General features: G+C 35.1%; 1 protein-coding gene across 4 annotated transcripts; it reads right to left on the bottom strand.

The window, feature by feature from the left end:
* Positions 1-1,826: 1,826 nt before the first annotated feature.
* LOC145684423 (uncharacterized) lies at positions 1,827-22,389 on the bottom strand. Of its 4 annotated transcripts, none has more exons than XM_081756779.1 (4): positions 22,248-22,389; positions 14,504-14,701; positions 11,983-12,460; positions 1,827-9,805 (listed from the first exon to the last, which is right to left on the bottom strand). In XM_081756779.1, the coding sequence occupies exons 3-4, from the start codon at positions 12,351-12,353 to the stop codon at positions 9,343-9,345; spliced, it is 834 nt and encodes a 277-aa protein (XP_081612905.1). In that variant the 5' UTR covers positions 12,354-12,460; positions 14,504-14,701; positions 22,248-22,389; the 3' UTR covers positions 1,827-9,342. The 4 variants fall into 4 exon arrangements, with proteins under 4 accessions (XP_081612905.1, XP_081612907.1, XP_081612904.1 ...); XM_081756778.1 differs by having other exon boundaries at positions 1,828-9,805; positions 14,520-14,701; XM_081756780.1 differs by lacking the exon at positions 22,248-22,389 and adding an exon at positions 22,023-22,148 and having other exon boundaries at positions 1,828-9,805; positions 14,520-14,701.
* Positions 22,390-24,562: the final 2,173 nt, after the last annotated feature.

The following is a 24,562-nucleotide window of genomic DNA, read 5'->3' on the forward strand; positions in this document are numbered from 1 at the left end:
CTTATAAGGCCATATGCAGAGTCGTTTTGACATGATTAATATCCTACTAAAGGCCTGACTACTGCAGGAAACATATGTTAGTCGAACTCCTTAGTATGGTACTAATTACACGTCAGAATGGCTCTACATAAGGCCCGTAGCGAGTAAAGCTAGACAATTAGCACGAGTGTTAGCGTGCCGAAGACGCAATTTGAACAAATTTAATATTCCACGATTATATTCCGAATCTAAAAGCAGCAGTGATGGTGATTATCGAAATGTTGGACTGAAGGAAGTGGGGAAAAACCGTAAAAATCCAAGCATACTATGTGTCCTACATAAAGTCTTCCTGGCGAGAAGTGGGATCGAACCAGCAATCTCCTGCGCCAGAGGTGATCTATCGACCGAGCTATTTACAGCTAATTTTATTAACATCTACCAGTATATTTAACCTACCTCACTTCTCCAAGTGTTTTGCAAGTACTTGCTTTTGCACCTTGCTTGCTGTACTTAACATATCACATGATCGACAAAAAGAAGCTCAGGTATGAAGTCTCTAATTCTTGTTTATAGTGGCATATATTCAAAATTGTTTCACGCTATCTTTCAGTACTGGTTTATACTTAGTACTATGCACGCTTAAAGATAATAAGTTTCGAATAAGAATACTTTTATCCAGAAACATTCGCAGGATTTTTCCAAGGGCGAGGAAGGGGCAAAGCCAGACATATACTGATGTGTATAACGATTAATGCAAAATAATTATTATTGAGACATATTACATAACTTTGTGGACTACACTAAATAGGCCTACATTAGATATTCTAGTGGGTGTAATCAAATATATTATGCCTTGCCGTGTTTATAAATAAAAGCATTTTGAAACAACCACAGACCTTTCGAAAGTGCAGGGTAAAGCGATGCCTCCATTTTCCTTCACTGCGAGCGCCTATGGCCTTATCATTGACAAAGCATATTGCTTTCGTTTAATTGTGTCATTTATCTGGTTCACCCGAACCAGATGTTAAAATTTGACAGGTTCTTGGAACCGGTTCTTAAAATTGTATCTCCAATTCCATAATTGTACTTACGGAAAGAACAATTTTCTAGTGTTACGAGGTCAGCCAAAAACCAAGCATGGGTCTCATCTCCGCTCCTTATTCTTATGTTGAAACCACAAGTGGTAAACTTATCGCTTACCGTCAAAATATTGGATAATTAAAAATTAGACATAGAGCACTCACTTCTCGTGGGTGAGGTTTTTGACTGGATCCCAGCTCGCACCAAGTGGGTTCTGTGGTGGACAAACCATGTGTGTGGTGTTCCTCCGAGTCTCTCCCTTTCTTTAATTCAACCACTTCATTCGTTTTCATAATCACCGTCTGCCTTACCTTTGGAGCACAACGATAGGACGTCACAAAAAAAAAATATTTCTTGGCTATGCCATTTAGACTAAAAGAGACGGTGATGATAAGAATGAATGAAATTGTAGAATGAGAGAAGTACCAGCACACGAGGAAACTCCGAAAAAACCCACACAGACACGTGGTGTGTGTCTACCATAAAGCCCACTGGCAAAGCTGGAATCGAACCACAGACACACGTATCAGATTTCAATGCTCTACCATGGAACCACTGGTGCTCCGGAGTAGAAAAAAGGTCGCGGGGTGTTACTCTGACTTCATATCGATATTATGCTCAGACGAAGCATTTTTACATATGAAACAATTAGGCAACCGGAGAAATTCTCGATCGCAAACGTGTTCGAATTATGAGCGTTAAAAGTTCAAAATTGAACAGATTTTTCAGAAAGTTAGAAGAACCATTTCTTGAGATAGACGCTTCTGTATTGGTATCAATAGGGCTTCCCATCACAGTAATAAGATCAAAACGTACTCATTTTTCAAGACAAGGAAAATTATTTGGAAAGAGAGTAAAGGGTAATGGAGTCTTACACCTTGCAAATTGCCTCCGATTTGGCATACTGGACCAATAGGCTAATAAAATGTATTTGCTACCCCTATTTGACTGCATTATCACTCAAATATTACTTTCTTGTGTGGCCAGGAAACGCTTTGCCAGGCGTGCAAAATTAAATGAAGAACGTCATGGTGTTCATAATGAAACTTGTGGTAATCTATATTGTAGTGTTCTTCCCCTTCTTTAGCTAGAAGTGAGACCAATATTTTCTCAAAAGGCTTTGTCAACAGTGTGTTGTTTTGTTCGGATTAGCTACTCAGCAAAAGTTTTGGACTGGGGCACACTACCACAGAGTATCATATGTGGAAAACGAAAATCAGATTATTGTTAAAATGAAGTTAAATAAATTATCCACTACAGTCTGGCATTGACAGTGATTACGAATATTAGCTTACACTATCGGTATTTTATTTGTAGTTAATCGTGTGAAAATCGCGATCGAAACAGCTCGCGCAGCGCCAGAGAGGCCAGCCACGGAACTAACCTGAGCGGTGCTCCGAACCCTATCAGCCTGTGCTTGCGCATCGCAGAATACTTTGTTCTAATACATCATCGCTAGCCATTGCTTAGCTTAAGCGAATTGGAATGTCGATAACGTGAAAATATTGGCCAAAATCCGAGGAATATTCTAAGATATTCAACGACAAAACAGACTGAAAAATTCAAAGAAAAAAATGGGCTAGCAGAAATGTTCATTCAGACTTGTGAACCAAGTGGCTTTTATTCTGGAGAAAACTGCTGTTTGCGTGTATCATCGCTAGACGATTTTGTTTGTTTTTTCATTACATTTCTCGCGAAATATTGCAAAACATTGCCTGAAGTTTGGCCACTATTTTCAAACAAACGCCATTAAAATATGTTGAAAAATAAAAAAAATAGCTTGCGGTGAGATTTTGAAACACCGTCTTCCATAATGGAACCAGCATGTCCAAGGGTTTTTTCGGGGTACTCCTGTTTCCTCCCTTCTTCTCATTCCCTCAAATTTTCCATCATTATTCACTTGTCCTGGTAATCGCCTTCCTTAGTCTAAGGGGCATAATCGTCAGATCTTAAAACTGAAATTACATTTTTCCAGACTGCACAGAGACCGGTTGTGTTAGGAGTCCCTTTCACGTTAATACCGCGGCAAAGCGTTTCGGAGACAAATGTCATTGTTCAATGTTAAGGTGGCCACACAGAAAAGTCACATTTGAATATCAATACAGAAGAATAGGGGTGACAAGTAAATTTTATTAGCCAGCTGTCCCGGTGTGCCAAATAGGAGACAATTTGCAAGTTGTAAGACGCTATTACTCTTCAACCCCTCCTCAAAAAAATTCCCTTAGCTTGCAAAATGCGTACATTTTAACCTCATCGTTCTGTCGATCACCCAAGAAAGCGGTGCCCTACTACCAAAAATGAAGCGCGTATTTCAAAAAACGGTTACTTCTAACTTTTTCAAAATCTGTTAAATTTTGAACTTGTAACGCTGATAATTCCAACAAGCTTCCGATCGAGGATTTTTCGGTTGTCTAATTGTTTAATATGTAAAAGGAGTCGACAGAGCATAGTATCAATATAGAGTCAGAATAACACCCCAGGACTTTCCGTAGTAAGTGAAATTAATTTGTATTTTCCACTAACGGGTTCAGACAACTATTCCTCTACATATGAAAGTTCAAAAAATGTATAAATTATTTTCAAGATATAATATTTTCCTTAAGCAAATTAAGTTTCAGCAAAAAATAAAGAAAGAATACATATTTGACGTTCAAAATGATGTTCAAATCCTTTATATTACATGTGTGTATAATATTTATGTGACAACAAACAGTTAAAATTGAAAAGCAAATGATTAGATGTTTCTTCAAATTATTCTCCAGTTCTCTTCGGTTCCTTTGGCTTTCGCCCTTTCGTTTTGAGTTGGATTGTTCTTTTGTATCATTCTTTCCGTTTCCCCATTTTCCACTTTTATTAATTATTGTTTTGTTACAATTCACAGGTTCCGCCTCTGGACTTCAAACGCTAAGAAGGAATTGCAATACTACTGTGACTACAGCAGTACACATGCAAGTTGGCCACGATGCATTAGGGCGTCCTGCGCAAGCATGAGATTCAGCTGCTAAAACTATTTCCGTAAACATAGAATAATATTTGGGGAAAATGTAAAACATAACGCGAAAAACAGTCACATACTCCGTAATGAGATAACTAGTGGATCATAAACCTAAGCACAGGAGTAGCAAAATCTAACAGCAAGCGCCATCTCGCGTACTCATCTTAGAATTCATCACGTTTTCCTCTTATATGTAACTTTCTTAGATAACAGAATACAAAAGCACAGAAAATACCGGTAGTATCTTATGTTGTAGCTGACTCATAACTATTTTATAGTGCAATACTTATACTATGTGCCATTTCGTTACGCATTGGTTAAGTAAATGAACTAATGTTTATACTGACTTCCGGGTGGTGATCCACCTTAACTGTTGATACAAAGAGCACTTGACCGAAAACTGTGTAACAAATTTATTTTTTCATAATAGAAGGCCGGTATTACAAAATATGTAGGTTTTCAACAGCACAATGTTTATGTTCACGTAACACAATGTAAACATTACATCCTATGTGCAAGAGACTAGTAACCGGCATGGCGGCTGAGATTATGTTCTAGCTGTTGTTGAGGTCCTCTTCAAGCAGCCTTGATGCTGAAAGGATAAATTAAGCACCAATCCCATCAATGAATAGATTTACGGTTGATGCACTTACCGTAATCATTTAAAGATGGATTCTCTAAGTATCTTTTTTTTAAAATCAGATGCATTTTTTTGAGTTTTACGTCCCACGCTTATGCCGGGTAGGCTAAAGGAGACGGTGATGATGAGTAATGAATGAAATTGTGGAATGAAGAAAGTGGGAGGAAACGGGAGAACCCCGAGAAAATCCACGCACACGGTGTTAGATGCATATTTTCAGTAGAAGTCGGGCAGATATTATTATATTACATTACATCAGAAACTGATCAAGAGGGTGGGGAAATGGTATACAGAATGGCTAGCCTCGAGATTTAACCAAAATGACTCGCTAATGAGGCGATGTTTAGCAGTTCTCCTAATATTTTATTTTCAAAATGTAGTTTAAAATAGTGACCCATCTACTTTTTTAACCCAATGTATGTTTTTGAATTCACTTATTTTGGTTGAAGTTCAGCCTTCAATTTAAGAGCCGAGGTTACATGATATGAAGACCATAAGTTTGTGAAATGTGTACTAACATAATGCGTTAAAATTTCACATCTATACCAACGGGAATTGAACCAGGAAACCTGTGCATCATACATGCACACCAAGGATCGAGGACACTAGACTAGTGACAAGGGATTGACTAAACTTTATCTTATTTTAACTTCTTACAATTATGTTATAAAGCTAAGGAAAACGGTGATGATTAGAATCAATAAAACCGTGGAAGAAAGCGCAGGAATATGAAGAAACTCAAAAAAATCTAACGCATATGGCTTATTGATTACAAAATGTTAGTAGTAGTGAGAAATACAGTATATCTTTTGTGCATCTATTACATAAAAGTGTAGAAGTGATAGCTCGTCGTCACCCAAGGTATTCTACTATAGATATTAATGTAAACATTTTGAGAGAATACTCCTTTTATCACGGAAGCATAAACAAGGACTTTTGGTAGAAAAAAACATTCTAAGAAAACCTGGTCCCTCTTAATACATTCAAAGTGAATACATATGGTTTACACATTCTTACGAATGTAGTCACTGTACAACATACAGCGGGAAAGAATACTGCTGAATTGTCCTTCGTACATGGTATCCTAAGGTAATATTTTCCGAAGCTCGGTATTCCGAAATTACTTCTCACAGTAAATATGCATATTCTTTTTTTAATCACACTTCAATGTTGTTAACAATAATCACGCTTTAATTATACTTCAATAACAACACTTGAAATTAAGATTTATTTCTTTGCCTAATGTTATGATTCAAAAAAAAAAAATATCAAAATATACAAATCTGTTATTTTAATTATTGGGTAGCAAAATATAAACAGAAGATTTCCTTATATTACATATTAAGATGAATTACTTTCAACGCACATTGAGTTATAATTTTTGGTGACTTAATCGATATTCGTTAACTAACAGACGAAACATATGGTCTATTGGTACTCCATTGTGCAAAAAGCGCGCCGGTTTTGGATTGTCTGGCAGTTTTCTTGTTTCTCGGTTACCAACGTTGTTTCGTATTGTTACTCTACCCACAAACATTCCCGCTGCCGCCTTAGTCTGAATTTCTCGTATTTTTTCAGTTTGTGTCTAGGCATGGAGTAGTTTACTATAGTGTGACGTATGATAATTGTGAAAACATTTTATCACAACAGATCACCACATTTCGCGTAATGCTTACCAGCAACGGTCCCCGAGGTCATGCGACTTAATTCCTTGTGACTTTTTTCTTTGGGGTACTCTCAAATTATTGGTGTGTGTCAATAAACTATGTTCCATTCGTAAATTAAAGAACTTAAGGGAGGTAATTCAACGAGTTGTCGGCGATATCCAAGTGAAAACTTGTCAGCAGTCATACCGAATTTCACGAACAGAGTTATTGCAGGACAGCGCAGTAGAGAAGGTCATATGCCCAACGTCATTGACCATACCTGAAATCAAAATGTACGATGAACATGCTTATGAATTTGGTTAGTGTGTTTTGAAAACATAAAGTTCATAATTTGATGTAACAAAACCGATGCGCTTTTTAGATAACCCTATACATGCTTCGATATAGAAACGTAAACTTGAGAAAAAATTTCGAAGTAATTAGTACTGATTTTAGTAAAGTATACATTCAAGAGATTAACACACACTAATTTACAACTAAGATAAAGTGAATTAAGACCGTAAAGTGAATTGTATTACATATTTTTTTCTAAAACAATTCAGAACTTTTGTACTCTAAGTACTTTATTGCACATATTAAGTAAAATTATTTGTAAAATTTTATTACCGTCATTAGTGTATTTTACATATTTGTGCAAAGTGACGAAATTAATGCGGAAAAACTATTCCTGAAAAATACTAGTCCATGAGTAGAAATTGTAATGTGCAGAAAATGGTGAAAGGCTGTTGTGGCTCGCAGCACGTGACACCGTAACGAAAGAAAAATTTGAAGGAGAAAGGGTGAAATACCGGAACAAGCTAATCTCTTTTAATTTATTTCTTCAGCATTATGTACTAAATGTCTTCAAAGGTTTATTGATTTACTAAAGAAAATAAAGTTTACAAGAGTATCCACAGAAAATGCTTTTTTTTTTATAAACTGTTTTTATCGAAGTTATTTAATATACAATATGGAATAAATGGTGTACAATCTTAGAATATACTTCCGTTATATTGGTATTCTTGTAGATTCTAGAAAAATGCACTCTACTATAGAAAAGGTATTGCATAAAATATTACTAAAAGCAAACAAAACAATCCCAGTACTATTCTCATTAGCCTTGTATAGTCCTAATATCTTGTATAACAAACCACATTTGTTTGCTCTTAAACCTACACTAGTAAACAAGATTTTTGAATAGAGGTAAGCAATAAAATGTATCCTTTGCAGCCAAACATAAAGTGCCTTGTATCCCATTGAAATTGCAGCGGAATACGTCATATTGTATCAAGAAATCTAATAATGCATTGTTCTACAAATTTAATACCCACTTAGATAGGTATAGTATGTGCCGCACGAAAAAAGTTCAAACGACCAACAAAAAATGCCACTATCTTTCTTATAATGATTGCAAAACAATTACTCGGCAAGAGTGAGTTAGACCCTTCTTCCAGTACGGTTAGTTACTCACTTGAACACAATCAAATTTAACATCACCTATACCGCATTAAAAAGCTCAAACTTCACTCAATATATTATTTTAAAAAATCGCAAAAGCTATATATTTTACCAATGGCAAATACATAAAAATATCTAATAACTACGTTCCTAATGATGGCTGGTAAGACTAGAGTTTACCGTCCCTTTTAGAATCGAAACACAGACAGGGAACAAAAAAAATAACATGGGACCCAAATCACATGATCTGCCACCTGATATGGAACCTGGGACTCCATATGCCCAAAGCTAATGTGATAAGGATAGTCACGCGGAAATTCTGTCCCTAATATAGAAACCAGATGTACGAATTATTTTCAGACTAATTCCTGCATCAGATATCAATGTAAAATTCATAATTTAAGGTTCGAGGTAAAAATGAATAAGTTATACACGTAATATCAATTCCTTATCAAGAAAGAAATTTGAGAACTTTAGGACTAAGATGATCATGGCCGCAGCGTTCTATTTTGTAGAACCGTTAAGTAAGCTATCTTTTTGGAAATATTAACGATAATGGAACAGAAGTGACAATGTTAGTGGATCTGCCCAGTGTGCCGGTAGGTTGCGATACCGATCATACTTTCGCATACAAAAATGGCACATATCCCTTAAACTGCTATATTTCAAGCCATACAACAATCGCCACCTAACTCGAATGACGAAACCTTACTCGAGGATTCCAGAAATTATTGGTGTTACCATAAAAAAGACATCGGTTCAAGCACTGAATGGAGTATTCCTTTGGCCAACAGAATCTGTTGCATTCTTTTGTGCACCAAATCTCATTTCGCTGTTTCAGAGCAGTCTTTGATATTACTGAGACCGGATAAGGAGTGAGCGACACAGAATGTTTGATGAATTAGTTCATACCTGAAACTGCAGACCTCATGGTCATAAAGAAATATCTTGGAGTTGACCAATGTTATACTGTCACAACTCCATAACGTGCTATGTTTATGAACCAATATTTAGGCATGAATACGACTCTCAGCAATGCAAACACTGACAAAGCTCGTAGCTTATCTCTTTCGTGCTAGTTACCACTACTGAACGAGTAGTTACAGCAATAAGTTAATATTATCCGGACGGGAGCTGCGTAAACACCAACCTGACACCGCACCAAGTCCTAAATTAACGATACAATAGTCGTCATAGTTTAGTGATTAATAGCTTTATTAAAAAAAAAACAGTATTTTCAAGTACAATCGTAACTATGTTTGACGGAGGACTGTCAATCTCTACTTTGGTCCCTTACACCATCTTGTATCCAGTTAAGATCTGATCTTGTTCACAAAATATTACTTAAAAAAAAATATATATATATATTCATTACAAAATTGTGTAAATAGTACTTAGTAGTATTTTTACTTAATGATACCGTCTATTTATACCTGGATAACATGCGCAGAATTAAAAAACTATGTTCTATGAAAAGAACTCTTCATATGGTTATATTCCAATGAAAACAAAAGCAAATATTAAATAATGGACATGAGCCATCCTCACTTTGAATGAACAGATTTAATGTGTTCGCAAAGTTTCCATTTGACAGGATATCGTTTTCCACAACGATTGCAGCCAAACGATGTTTTTATGAGCATGAGATGTCTCTTCATATGCGCAATTATATGAGGTCTATTACGAAGAGAGGTTTCGCAATAAATACAAGGAAATAATATTTCCGTGTGATGAAAGAGCTTCTTTGCATCATCAAACTTTTCGTTACATTTGATGCTATTTAACTTATATGCGGAAGTAGGATGCATTTTTGAATGCTCTACACACCTATCTCTATTAGCAAACTCTTCACCACAATAAAAACACAAAAACGTCTTTCCTCCACATACTGTTAGAGTTCTCTGTTGTGTTTCACGGACTGCAGAAGGGAAGTAGTTACAGGATTCCATATTATTTGCTGTTCCAGGCAGAAGCACCGTAGTTGATTCTTCACTTTTTGTACCAGAGCTGGAACATATTGAAGAAAAACAGATATCATACACTTTGAAAGGTACGTAAAAATAACATTAAATACATTTAATTTCATCCAGATGCTACCCGGCGGGCATAATCAAGAAATCCAACGTATGCGGAGACATTTTTTGTTAGTTCGAATCCTGCTAATCGGTGTAATACATTATGCTGATCTTTTGATTTCGAAGTAAATATCATTTAATTTAGAATAAATTGCTTATGTATAATAGGTAACACTAAGAAATGCCAATCCAATACTCTACGAAAGACAATGTAGCAAACCAAATACTTCAAAAGACATTTGGTTAAATTAACGGCACCATATTCAAGCTCGCTATATTATTACGTCGGTGTTGGATCTGAGTTCTAAATCGCGTACTTGAAGTAGATCGTCGGATACCTGCTACGAAAATTATGTCAATGCAGTACTACACGTAGAAATCATTCAGCAACGGAACAAACTATTCGTTAAATAAAATATTGTTTTCTACTATTACTTATTAAAAACAGAGCGTCTTGTATATTTTGTTGATAGATGTTTAAATGTCAGACAAGATGTATATGTAGTATAATACCTTTATAACTTTCCAATAATTAAACTAAGTAACAATGACCTCTGCACAACACGCTTACTTTGTTTTAAACATGTGCAATATTTGCTTCGTAGTAAGATTTCACAGTGAGTTGAAAGGAAATGAAACCGCTTTTTCGGACTACGTACACTACTACGTACACTTGGAAAAATACGGACATTTCACTTTCCATCTCATGCCCTTATTCTTTCTCAAATAGCGACATGATACACAACATCATGAGAATAAAAACATTGCCGTTTATAACATTACTATAGGTCCCTCTATATTTACTCTCTAAAGAAATATCGTTTATGTGACAAGTATATTTAACGCATGTCTACGATGGAAGTTTTAATGTAAATCATTAAATATATTCAAATAATTTCCCTAATGCTACAGTTTTCAGGAAAATCAATCTACACAGACTTTCACGACCAGAGATTATTACTTTGCTCTATGGTTTTCTTCTTCGGTATTGAAAATTACGAGAAATTTAAAGTCAAATTTTCACAATAGAATATTGTAATGCCCCAACCATGTGATCTAAATAAATAAACAATAAACTACACTTCACCAGCTGTCACTTTACAAGAAAAAGGATACCATCTACAACAATACCAGTGCGAAGATTCAACAAGAAACCCCAAACAAGGAGCCGCGAGCTCTTCAGCGTGTCTGATATGGGATTGACCATATCTAACTTCCCCACTCTGGCTGCCTGCATTCGGCCGTGAGTTTCTCTCTTCTAACGAAAATTTGCTCTGGACAAGTGCTCCGAGCCATGGAGTATTTCCATACAAATTAACCAATCATTTCATCTATATCCAGTGTTAAACACAATACAAAGATTATTGGCAAGATACGTTATTCAGTCGGTATTATTATCCTCCATAAATTAGTGGTCGCTTCTGATTTACCAACTTTCTTAAAGTAATAACTATTACTGATTGTTTCCATTCCTCAAACATATCGCCTTTCTTGCATAATAATAAGACTAGTTGGAGAATCTCATTAATTAAGATGGTCCCTCTTGTTTTCAATAATAAAATTAGTATATAACTAACCCTCCGAAATACATTTTCATAACAAGTAGATTTCAACAAAAAACAATTCTTCGTTTTCTGGGTTTGTAGTGTAAATCTTTGTATTTCAGATTTATTAATTTTTTTTCTTTTTTTTCATGTTCAGTTTTAATCAAACCTCAAACTAAGCACAACATTTGTGTTTCCCCGCTTGCATCAACATGTTTTGATAAAGATCAATATACTCTTCTTACGACAACCTGTAAAAACATACACAGACAAGAAATTTATTTCTTCGCGCACACCACATTCTAGTTAAAACTACGCTTCTTGTGTCTATGAACAAACTGATATTGAGATAATCAACTTTATCCGGATGAGTTGATAAATCGAAACAGGGATTATTCTTATTTCTATAGCATTGCATTTCCACCCATTGGGTTAGTGATCTATGACTACTGTTTTCTAAAGAAGAGAAAGTGTAAAAGTACTACAACTTCTAATATATATAGCTAATAAAAATACCTTAAATATGGTTTTGAAAATCGAGAACAGAAATAATTAAACTTCATACCTCGAATTGAGCCAAACTGTCTTTTTTTCAGCTATGTGTCTTTCCTCAGATTTTTCTTCCCAAACGTTCGTAATACAATTACCGGTTGGTTTAAATTCAGGGACTGGTGACGGTACATAATCTGAAGGCGCTAGTGAACTTAAATTTATATCATCTTCACGAGTTTCTTCCGGCTCGGGTTTAATATCAAACTCTGAATGGAAGTGTAAATTTGAATCACCATATTCTTCTTCCACTTCTACAGCTCTTATATTCTGCTTATTTTCACCGATTTCATGATGATATTCCTTTTGAATAAAGCAAGTGCTAGGAGCACTTGAATCATTGAGGCAATCTGCTTTAAATTTACATTCGTTCACTGAATGACTCATTGGATAATTCTTCTACACTGCAGGAATCAGAATTTATTCTCAGTATCAACTAACCGTCGTTCCCTTGTCAATATTTTTATTTCAAATTTAACTGCAAAAGATTTTACCTAAAAATAAAATAAACAAAAGAAGTATTGATTAATTTAAGTTCGCGAACATTCTCATGATATATGCAAATACCCGAACTTATTATATATACACAGAGTAGAAAATTTATCTTGAAATCTCTTTGGAAAATTAAGCAAACAACTACAAGACGCTGAAATTTTGCAAGATGTAAACATCAACATGGGGATATTGCTTGGTATAATCTGCAATGCCATCAGCATAATTGGGATGTCATACGAATATACAGTTGCATTTCTTCAAATAGCATTATGTCTGTTATATACTTCAAAACTCACAATTTTTTATTTATTCGTCATTGTTACAAGCTGAGGACGCTACAGAAAAAAAAACAAGCATTCGATTCTTTGAGGCCTCTATAATTATTATTACGCAACTGAAACGAACAAAAGAATGTATATAGAAATCATCGCACTACTGCATATTTAAGACTATGATATAGCGAATTTTTCGAATGTCTAATGAGAAGAAGCAATAAAACTGCATTTGAAAATTCACTATATCCAGAATGTTTTAATTTCAAGATCTGTTTAGTTAAATATGGAACGCAATGACGCATGGCTTTCTGAAAACATAAAAATCATAACGCATTTTACAGAAATTTCATATCTGAAAACGATTCTGATATGATCAATATTGAAGGAGTACGCAACATTGCCTAATGTTAGGAAACTGAGCTAAATTGCAATTAAAATGACAGAAAAACTATTTTTGTAATGCCATTTCAAACAGTAGAGCAATTGATGTTTAACGTACTTTCGAAAAGGTTTGAGATATTAAATTCCGGTAAAAGATGTTATGATGTTCACCTTTGTTGAAAAATAATTGTGTGGTTTAATGTGATATAGATATTGCCTCTCTTTCGGAATTAACCCTTTCGAAAATTTCAAGCATTTAACCCTTTCAAATTTCATTACTATTTATTAAAATTCCCTCATATTATCATCATAATATTCAACACTAAGACGATATGGGACAGTACCCTTGTTGATATTTACATCCTGCTAAATTTCAATATTTTCTAAACATCAGCTTAAAAGTTTTCTAAGTTGCACTTACTACAATATCTTAGTTGAATTAAACATAAACCTAACTTACTTTCTTAAACGTCCGTAGAAAAAGGTGTTAAGTTATGCCAATATAGACACCAAATTGACACGATGCCAATCGTGTCGCATTTAGGGCGAGAAAAGAAACTTACGCTTCGGCTATAACTGTGCATAATAATTATGAAACCATTGGGGACCTGCTACAAAGAGAACTTCTGAAGCCTTAACAGTGGAATACACTAACATTTAATAAAGTCTATATCTACGTCCAGCATTTGCTGTTTAAAAAGTTCTAATGTTTCACTGGAGACTTTAAGCTCTAACTTAGGATTGTTAGCAGTACAGCGAGAAAATCGCACACACACACACTATTGTGTGTGTGTGTGTGTGTGAAAAAGCTGCTCGTATTATTAGTTTGAAACATTGTAAATAATCTACAAACTGCAAGAAAGCGGAAAGATCGTAATTCAAAACCTGTAATTCAAAGAAATATGTAACAACAAATTAAATTAGTTAATTTTCAATACTATTACTGTTACTTCAAAGGAGTGATCAAAACCGTTAAGCACTTGAACGTAATAATTGCCCGCTTTAATATATATATATGGTGACATAGTTATTTAATTGAACTTAAACAAAAGATGAAAATCATGAATATTTAACTAGATAAACAAAGAACAAGGAATGAAAACTGAACCAACTGTAATTCAGAATAAGCTTTCTAGCACAACTGATGTATAGGAGCGCAACATCAAGATTCAACTCACTTCAGCATGATGGCTAAACATACCGTTTACATTAATTATTATGTTACGATATTGATTAAATATATGAGCACTATCGACTAAGTGTTAAAAAGGAGGTCAACATGCCGTTTACTTTTAGATTGACCTTGCATAATTGCTCTCTGATTCCAGAAAGTTTAACTATAGCTTACTACAGAAAATAGTCAGAAACCTCTCCTGGATACTCAACCTGTTTCACTACGTACTCAATTATCTTTCTCAGCAGTAACTTCTCCAATGCGAATCTTGCTTATTCAGTATCTTCTAATCCTTAACATTTCAACTATTAAAGTGGGAAAGGGTTCCCTAACAAGATAGTTGTTTAACAAATCTTCAATCTTTTATATGATGCCCAAAAGTCGCCACAAAGGCACGTACTGATTAAGTCCTGGAAAGAATTGAAAGTTTCAGTTGTTAATTCTTTTCAATACACGAATCCTCAGTGTTTGCAAACTCATTTATTAAAATATCAGAATCAACGAGAAATTAACATCTAGTATAAAACAGTTAAAATTTCCCGTTTTAAAGAAGCATATATACACATATATTTACATAGATATATGTGCATTTAGGACAATGAAAATACGTATGTTGACGTTGCGTTCCTAATTTAGTATTTTTTTCTAATACTACTCACAGTTTTGCCTCAGTGGGTGACACGACAAACTTGAATTTTCAATGGTTAACATATTCAAAATAGTAATATTTAAGGATTTAATTAACTGGTAGTAATCCGTGGATAATGGTGGTTGAAGCTAACAAGGGACATCACCCAATTGTCCGGCTCCGATTTCAATGAAATTTTTCTAGCTGATAGAGAACATATATGTATAATTTGTGATGGCAGAAATTTTTGCCATCGTGCATGTTTTCTATTTTTTATAATTTTTAAGAGTTCTGATGTAGTCAATAGAGATTACTGCAGAAGTCGCTTTCTAACCTTTGTAAACGTAGCGTTAATGAAAAAACAACCATGTATATACATATAAAGCCTAGGGGGAAGTTGTATGGTAGGTATGACCTTGACCGCAGCCATCTTGAAATCCACCATTTTGAATTAAGGTCAAGTTTTTTTTAAAATAGGAATAGGGTAATGTGATACATAATTTCGGGCTAGAATTTAATCACGAAGACAATGGTGAAGCTAGTTTTGAGATACACCCATTTGGGAAAATGTTACAGGCATTTAATTGTTCACTTACTATGTGCGAAAGTCCCTTACCTCCGCTTCTAATCCGCGTATTAATGACAATAAGTGGATAAACGCTTCGGTAATACATATTATGCTTAGAGAGAAGTGATACGGTAAGGGCATTCTTGATGGCAGCCATCTTGAAATTCGCCATTTTGAATTAAAATTAAATTTGGAAAATGAAAACCATAGAATGTGACACCTCATTTTAATAGCACATTTTAATAGCAATTAATAGCAAATGGTACGCTTATTTTTGTTCTATAATTAACCAGTGTGAATTTAGAACTGCTTCTAATGAGCGCCAAACGTCCGTTATTCGATCTTTCAAATTGGCAACACTCCTAATTTTCACTGCATGTTTTAAGATTCCAACTGGCACTTTGCAGTTGTTGCCATGGCTCTTGTTTTCTAAATTTATTACATTTTTTAAGAGTTGTGATTTGTCAGTTCATGAATAGTGTTGGGATAAACATCCAGCAATCTTTCTGAATTTTGAAGACGTGTCATGTAATTATTTATTTCCTATACCTGTCCTTCAAAAACTCGTTTACTGACATGAGTCATCGCACAACGAAATAACTTCAACTTTGCATTCAGGTAACACCGAAGATGAGTCGAAAAATCAAATGAAAATTCACTTCAAAAAGGAAAACGAAATATGATTGTTGTGTAAATCAAGGGACTTTTGTTTTGTTTTATATTTATTTCTTTATTGTATAGTTATTTATTTATTTATTTATTTTCTATGGCAATTTTTAGCTAGTCAGACAAAAACGTCATTCGTTTTCTAGCGATTGTTGTCGATGATTCATGATTGTAAAATTTATAAGCAATATTGATCGGATACTCAATTAAGTTACACCTCTTTATAAACCAGTTACCTTTTTCATATTATGTTCATGGTACAAATAATGTTGTGGGAACAGTCATATTATTGCCTCTTTGATATTTTCTAGCATTGCTGCTGTTTCTTAAATGTTGTATTTATTAAAAATATTTTATTATTTGTCGATAGCGCAACATGTAGGCTATATTTCCTGATAATTTTGTGTTCGTATAACATCAATTTGTTATAATTATATTTGTATTTCTTTACGTCACATAGGTCCATAGGTTTTTCATGTAATCTCGTTTAAAATAAATAATTCCATTGCAAGTCTTCAAAATTCAGAAAGATTGCTGGGTGCTTATTCCAACACTATTAACGAACAGACAAATCGCAAATTTTTAAAAAATGTAATACATTTAGAAAACATGAACCATGGCAACAATTGCAGAGTGCCAGTTGGAATCTTAAAACATGCAGTGAAAATTAGGAATGTTGCCAATTTGAAAGATCGAATAATGGACGTTTGGCGCTCATTAGAAGCAGTCCTAAATTCACACTGGTTAATTATAGAACAAAAATAAGCATATCATTGGCTTTTTGGGAAAATTTACTATTAAAATGAGGTATCACATTCTATGGTTTTCATTTTTCGAACTTCACTTTGATTCAAAATGACGGATTTCAATATGGCTGCCGTCAAGAATACCCTTACCGTATCACTTCTCTCTAGGCATAATATGTATTACCGAAGCGTTTATTCACTTATTATCATTAATACGCGGATTAGAAGCGGAGGTAAGGGACGTTCGCACGTAGTAAGTGAACAATTAAATGCCTGTAACTTTTTTCCAAAGGGGTGTATCTCAAAACTAGCTTCACCATTGTTTTCCTGATTAAATTCTAGCCCGAAATAATGTATCACATTACCCTATTCCTATTTAAAGAACTTGATCTTAATTCAAAATGGCGGATTTCAAGATGGCTGCGGTCAAGGTCATACCTACCATACAACTACCCCCTAGGTCTTATATGTATCTACATGGTTGTTCTTTCATTAACGCTACGTTTACAAAGGTTAGTAAGGGACTTCTGCAGTAATCTCTAATAACCACATCAGAACTCTTAAAAATTATAAAAAATAGAAAACATGCACGATGGCAAAAATTTCTGCAATCACAAATAATACATATATGTCCTCTATCAGCTAGAAAAATTTCATTGAAATCGGAGCCGGACAATTGGGTGATGTCCCTTGTAAGTAATGTTTCCTTTCTTTTTTTATAAATCTTTTCATACGCAAATAAATTGTCCGAAAGCTTGGGAGTGAATCCACTTGCCGATACGCACCAAGTACGAACAGCGTCCTTAGATTAACTTCGACTCTAGGAAAGAAATATATGAACACAATCATCTCTGCTATGTGGTGCACAACCAGTAAGACCGATTGAAAAAAAGTTACAGTAAATGTGGTATACCCTGCAAGAATAATGGCAAGAGGAAATTCTTCAATATGATTTGAATGTAATCTACATAGTACTAATTGAAACAACTGAGGGCTGGATAAAACAATGGGTATGATGTGTTCAGCAATTCTCTTGTGGAAGATAATATGGAGCTAACAATTGGATTATTAACTTTTCTATCCGTCTCCTTTAGCCTACAGGGATAACCACCAACAGTCGTTAAATTAATATATATAGGATGCCAATGAACTATACCGACAAACAGTAAGAGCTGATTCCTCATATTAAAATAAGAGAAAAGTTCATATGGACCTATGGCGGAAAGTGCGTAGTTTTAGAGTTAGAGCTGTCCAAAATCGCCAAAGAGCCAAATTTCAATAGGCTTTATTTCGAATTCCACAAAATGTGGTCCTTATCAGCGTAAAGAAAGCCACGCATACACAATCCAAAAGTGAATATATCGTCAATTTTCATTAGGTATACAAGGTATTTCTTATGGGGTGTAATTCTCAAATATGCTCCCAATACCAAGTTTTCAGATATATCCTGATTTCAAGTGGGTCCAAAGTGGCAGGACGTAAGAATTGAAAACAATGGACATCCAATGCTTCTGAATGAGGTTGGAAGCGTTGGGAACCAGCCGCTCCAAGCGTTCTTGTGTTCAGAATAACGTGTGATGCGATGTAATTCGTCACGTTATATTTTACGTGTTCTTCATTTATAACCGTGAAAGAAAACATTGCAGCATACCTTTTCCCGAGCACGAAAAACCATGCTGCTGACGATAGTTAACACTTCCGACATCATGCCAAAGGATTCCGTGTTCACTGCTATTAACACTTATCGTTTGCTTGCTTTGGACCAATCAAAAACAGAGCACATCTCAAAATTTGGTTGATGTCGTCTGGGAATCTCATCCTGCATGCACCTTGTACACCCACTGAACATTAATGAAATATGCATTTTTGGATTGCGTATGCGTGACTTCCTTTACGTTGATAAGGACCAACATCCAGGTTCTCGAATTCCAAATAGGACCTCTTCAAATTTAGATTTTCCGTGGTTTTGGACAGCCCTAGCTCTGAAAGAATACAATTTTGTCTACAGGTCCATATGAACCTTTTCTCTTTTGATGTAAGGAATCACATCTTACAGTTTGTAGATATAGTTCTTTAACACCCAGGTTGTCTCCTATAACAGGTTGACTCCTATATATATATATTTAATTTTATTGTAGCAAACTCAAACGAACTTGAGCTAGAGCGCGACTGGTAATATCCACGTAAATGAGGATATTGCTAAAATTATTTGATTCCCCCCCCCCAAAAAAAAATCATAAAAATCTCACGTTTCCTACAGCCTGCGCAAATACTCTTACAGTGGAAATTAATATCTTACACAAACGTCTTTCATTTGTATTTATACATTTCTACCCTACTATAGCCTTTTTAATGGTACGACACTAATAACATCAACTTGTAAAAACAGAACATTTGTTTCCTACATTCTACAGAAATGCTTCAATAGAGAATACAGTGCCGTACTAGCCAGGCGGGAAACCGGGAAATTTCCATGTGGCCCTTGGACAGTGTAATTTAGTGGGCCCTCTGCCTTGTATCATAATGATATGGTAGGCCTATATGTACAGAAAGACACACGTCATGCACTCCTCGCATACGCGAGTAAGGGAACAGAGGCGATTCTATGTCGAGTACCGGAAATATAGTAAGCTAATCCCAGACCAGCATTTTAGCCCATGATGTTGCGAAAACAGCTTTTCACATTTTCCGTAATTGAACCCTTGAAAGGTTCCTGATTTCCCAGTGTGCTTCATAATTTTGGTAATATTGAAGTATTCAGCTAAACTGAAATCTTAACTGTTGCCATAACTTGGAACTGAATAAGAATTTAAAGTTTCAGCACTGTTGTTTTTCCATATGGAAAAATGTACAGGGCCACATTAAGGGCAGATGGAGACCCTGAAGCGGAAAAATACAAGGGAACCATCAGAAACTTTTAAGATGAGCCCTCCCAACAAGTTCAAAAGAGCCCATGAACTTTATAGGAAAGAATTATGTCATATTTTAAAACTTTCATGTTGAAAATGTTCCCAGTACTTTTTTTAAAAAAAATTGAGACCTTCTTGGCGACGGAAATCTGGAGTAAAAACTGAAAACTCAACTTTTTTCTTTCTCTAAAAAAGAGAAAATATTTATATATTTAGAAAAAAATCACAAAAGCAATCACTATGTTACAGTTAAGTAGCTTTCTAAATGATGTATTTTAAAACGCGTGTTAAGGCCATCATCCGAGGCCTTGCGCAGATGCAAATTTAAGTCAGTTTTCTTTCCGTTTCGCCAAAAAAGCTTAAAAAAATAAATAAATTTTATTTATTCGTACATTACTTTAAAAGGATTTACCTACGTAGGGTTTTCCTAAGCACTGTGTGGTTCAGTGCTAAATAAGTCTTTTGTTTCCAAGATTTAGAAACTTCTTAAAGTAGCTTCCCTTGGGCCCCTGGGTTGCAGTACGGTCCTGAGTGAATATTAACATTTTAGACAATCATCTTTCATACGAATTCCCTACTTTTAACGGTAAAATTACTATTTTCATGAGAAACTGTCTTCCAAATATACCAACGAGTATATATATTATCTAATATGTGAAGCAGAAGTTTTGAAACATTCAAAGGAAGGCAAATTATGTAAAAAGCTTGAAGATTTACAAAACTGACTTGAAATCTTTCAGTTTAATGTCGTACATTTCGTCCTTTGTGTTAAGGGAGACGGATGTTTAAGTAAATAATGATGGAAGAACTGGTAGAATGAAAATTTGGAGGAAAAGAGTGCACTTTGATAAAACTCACGGACGATATTGACTACCACAAACTTCTCTGATCGATGATCGAGCCAAGAACCCCACGCAACTCAAGTAATCGCTCTACCACTAAGTTACCGTGCCCCTGTGAGGTGCGTGTCTATGTAAAAATTCATTAATGAAATTCAAACTTTGTCTTATCTCTAGCAGAAGAGATCCACCAATTTTCTTTTCATAAAAATGCCACAATTTCCGTGATTTTTGGTTATATTCGGAAGATAGATTAGTTCACGTTACTTTTGTTTAGACTAACCTACATGAGTTTATAAATGTTACAATTTCGCTTTCTGTTCATAATAGGATAGGTTTGGTTAGTTTAGGGGGGCAGGCTTATAGAACACTCGTCCCGTTCTCACTGAGTAGTAATATAGAAAACAACGTGCCTTGTGCAGCTTTTAACCCGCATTTAGTCGCTATCGCTCGCTCCGCAATACTGTGTTAATTAAGTCCTGAGCTGTGTATTAACTACAGAAACGTTCAAAACTGGCTACCAAACTGTATGGGGGAACTGCGTTCTAGAATCTTCCTGTTGAGATTAGATTTTATTAGACACATGCGATACAAGAGCCCGCCTTATCTGAGAACAACTAACTATTTGAATTGCTCTACTCATAGTTGTTCATCGTCTTCCGGTCAGTAGATACTTTTATCCAATTTCTAAAATGACACAAATCAGTTATGCTTGTTTATTTACTCATTTCTGAAAATCTTGTATATTTTTAGCTGATTCTGGAATCTTTCTCCTAAACATAGCCCCAAACTTGTTATCAAAAATTCGCACATAAGGTAGCAAGTAACCACAGCATATAAACTGAAAGGAAGCGAAATATCTTAGGTAAATTAGATAACTCATGGCATGCCACTATAAAAAATGAGACTTAAGCGATTCAAATATTTGTAAAATTTACTTTGGTAATGTTATTTTGGAACATAAATAAGCAATGAAACCATATACTATTACGCAATTTAAGAAATTTTATGCCATATATATTGTCTTGCGTTATTCTAGTTTATATGTATAGCAAGCTTTGCTAACCCGCCTTCTGTGCTCGTGCCCGGTCTCTGTTAGATACCATTCACGTTTACTGGCTACCTAGCATAGGTTGGTTGCTGTTTTCGTACCGGACATCTCAAAGTAGATGTAAAGCAGGTGTGCATTCATGGTTGCTGAATGTACAAAAAGTCAATCCAAAAACATATACCATGAATATATGTATGCGCCGTTTAATCAATCTGCACGAATATTTACAAGTACAAAGACAAACTACTTCGAAACCTGTTAGCATACATAAAAACACATCATTTAGATGTTGTTCTGTATTATCAATTTCTACGATTATTTTACCTTTAATGCAACTGGTAAATTACTCATAGGAAAACAAATATATATATATATATATATATATATATATATTAAGCACGTGAAATCTCTTTAAGTTTGTTATCAATCTTCCACGTTTTACCATGATGATTGCTGGAACGAATTATCTAGTGTGCAATCCATTGTATACTTTAACCTTGCATACTCAAAGTGTTCATCGCATTTCCTCTATTTTCAAGTGGTATTTACCTTCTCTTCATTTAGCCTGATGGTAACTACAGTTTCTCTGCTGTTGATGCTGACCTTCAACATATAGGATGAACGTAGTGGAAGATAACTTTAGTTGAATAGGCGATAATAACGACAGGGCTGCCAACTAAGTAACTGGAAATTATTGTGCACGATGTTCAAAATTATGGTATTTTGTAGAGTATTATGGTCAGGGTTGAATTCAGGGAGTAGCCCGGGGGGAATCTCCCCCCCGAAGGAAATTCATTCCCCCCCGGAGATACTCAAAAAATTTCAGTCACAAAATGTAGAAATTACTTCACCCAATTATTTGCTTTCTTTCTGTTCTTTACACGAAATCCGATCTCTCAATATACATAAAATGACGCAGACCAATTCTATATAGGTAAATATTAAACATGTAACATCTAAGATAGAATACCAAATAATCAATAAAACCTGTATTTCTTAACGCTGAGTTTGGCAGAACATGAAATTGTTATCTGTTGAAGAAAGGTTTGTATTTTAGTAGGTACTATACTCTCTCCCTATATTATATATTAGTAGGTAGCACTAGCACAGGTTGAAATAGGAAAGGAAAGATAGGGAAGATCTTTCGATCATTCCATATGATCTCTGATGTCAAAAGACTTCAGTTCTTGGAAATGTACAGTTCTTGCATTATTTGAAATAGGGCGCCTAAATCCCATTTCTCGCATCGGAAGTAACGGACGCAAATGTGTTTCTTTAACAAGACACACCTTTCTTTAATTAAAAATAATTCAGTTAAAGGGAGAGATTCAGAGGGCGTCATTTAGAGGGATCAGGGAGGAACAGTTACCCCTCCTGGATTAGAGACTTACATAGAATTTATCAATATGATAGTAGTATATAAGTGAAAGATTGCAATTGAAGGTGTTGAAGATCCTGCTCAGTGCCGTGCCATGAGGGATGGGCAAGCGGGGCGACGGCCCCGGGCGCCGAAGTAAGGGGTGAAAATTCGGGAGGGAAAAAGAAAAGAAAAGAAAAACGAGGAATGAAACACATATGCACATATATAACATGAAAGGAAAAAAGTAATGAAAAGTGCTCAAAATCTATGAAAAGCAGGGTTTACTTTTTAAAATTTTCTCACCTTTCGCGGCTGGTCTGTCGACCTCACTTATATATACGGGGGTGCCGTCGTATACTCTCGCGCCAAGCGCTGATTTTCCACGACACGGCACTAATCCTACTGAAGATTTCGTACCATGAATATATTATGGTACATGATTCATAACTTCAAATTATGCTAAGCGTTCCCTTTATGGTACGGTTGGCAGCGTTTTATAACGCTTTTGTTTACTTAATTCACAGAGGACGGATTATATTATGGTTCAATGTTTTCAACACTTACCAAGAAAACGTAGCTAAAATCAATAACTAAAAGTGGCGAAAAATGGCTAGTAAGAAAAGCAAGCTTTCGCGCTGAGACAAAGTTAAATAAATTCGGTTCCTAAAATAACCAAATTAAAGCAAAACTCTCCTGACAGAAATAAATGTCAGCATCGTGATCTACTTCAAGTTGACGCGTAGGTTCTTTTGTCCTGGTTACTTGTACCGGGCTACTTTTGTTTCAAGCAGTTGCAAAACTGTGGCTGAAATTTCATATTGAAAATAACACTTTTGCGCACGGTGCAACCCAACTTAAAATTGAAGAAAGTGTTTTTTTTTTTCAATCTGTTACTGAGTCTGTTTTTGACTATATTAGCCTGATTTAATACACAATTTCCTTCCGCGTTCGAATGTGCAAGCGTTAGTATCACAGAAAGTCAGCGAAACTAATTCTGAATATGGACTCTCCCCGAGCATCTCTGTACTGATATATTTCTTGCAAGATTTCTTCAGCTCAAGACATTAATTTATGTTCGCCACTGATTTACAATTCTCTCGATATGATTATCAAATTTCAAAGTGAAAACTAACTCAGTAAAACACTGTTTCACTGGTTCGATATCATCATTGACAATGAAAAGCGTCATTCAGAAAATCTATTGTGAATTTCTTTAGCGAGTTTGTTACTGAAACTTACACTTCTTCCCTGAATATTTTGCTCAATATATCCTGATAACTTAGCAGGTTTTGAATTCATTCTCTACTATGTAACCAAGACAAGGAGAGGGACCAATGCTCCCTCTTAAGAGGTCATGTCTAGCAGTGGGATATAGAATTAATCAAACTTCAGAAAATAGCAAAACGACACACAAAATATATCACAAAGTAGATGAACTTAGAAAATGGCTAGAAATGGGTAACAGCAAAAAGCATATGCCTAGAAAACCTACCAGTGGCTTTTT

The sequence above is a fragment of the Thermobia domestica genome, chromosome 4, assembly GCF_964235325.1.
Source record: "Thermobia domestica chromosome 4, izTheDome1.hap1.1, whole genome shotgun sequence".
NCBI lineage: Eukaryota > Metazoa > Arthropoda > Insecta > Zygentoma > Lepismatidae > Thermobia > Thermobia domestica.

What these genes read in the sequence shown, in the direction of transcription:
- LOC145684423 (XM_081756779.1), bottom strand. Translation starts at nt 12,353, where the DNA reads ATGAGTCATTCAGTGAACGAATGTAAATTTAAAGCAGATTGCCTCAAT. An exon ending in ACAGTTTGGCTCAATTCGAG is followed by an intron (nt 9,806 to 11,982) that starts GTATGAAGTTTA and finishes AATATGTTCCAG; the next exon opens with CTCTGGTACAAAAAGTGAAG.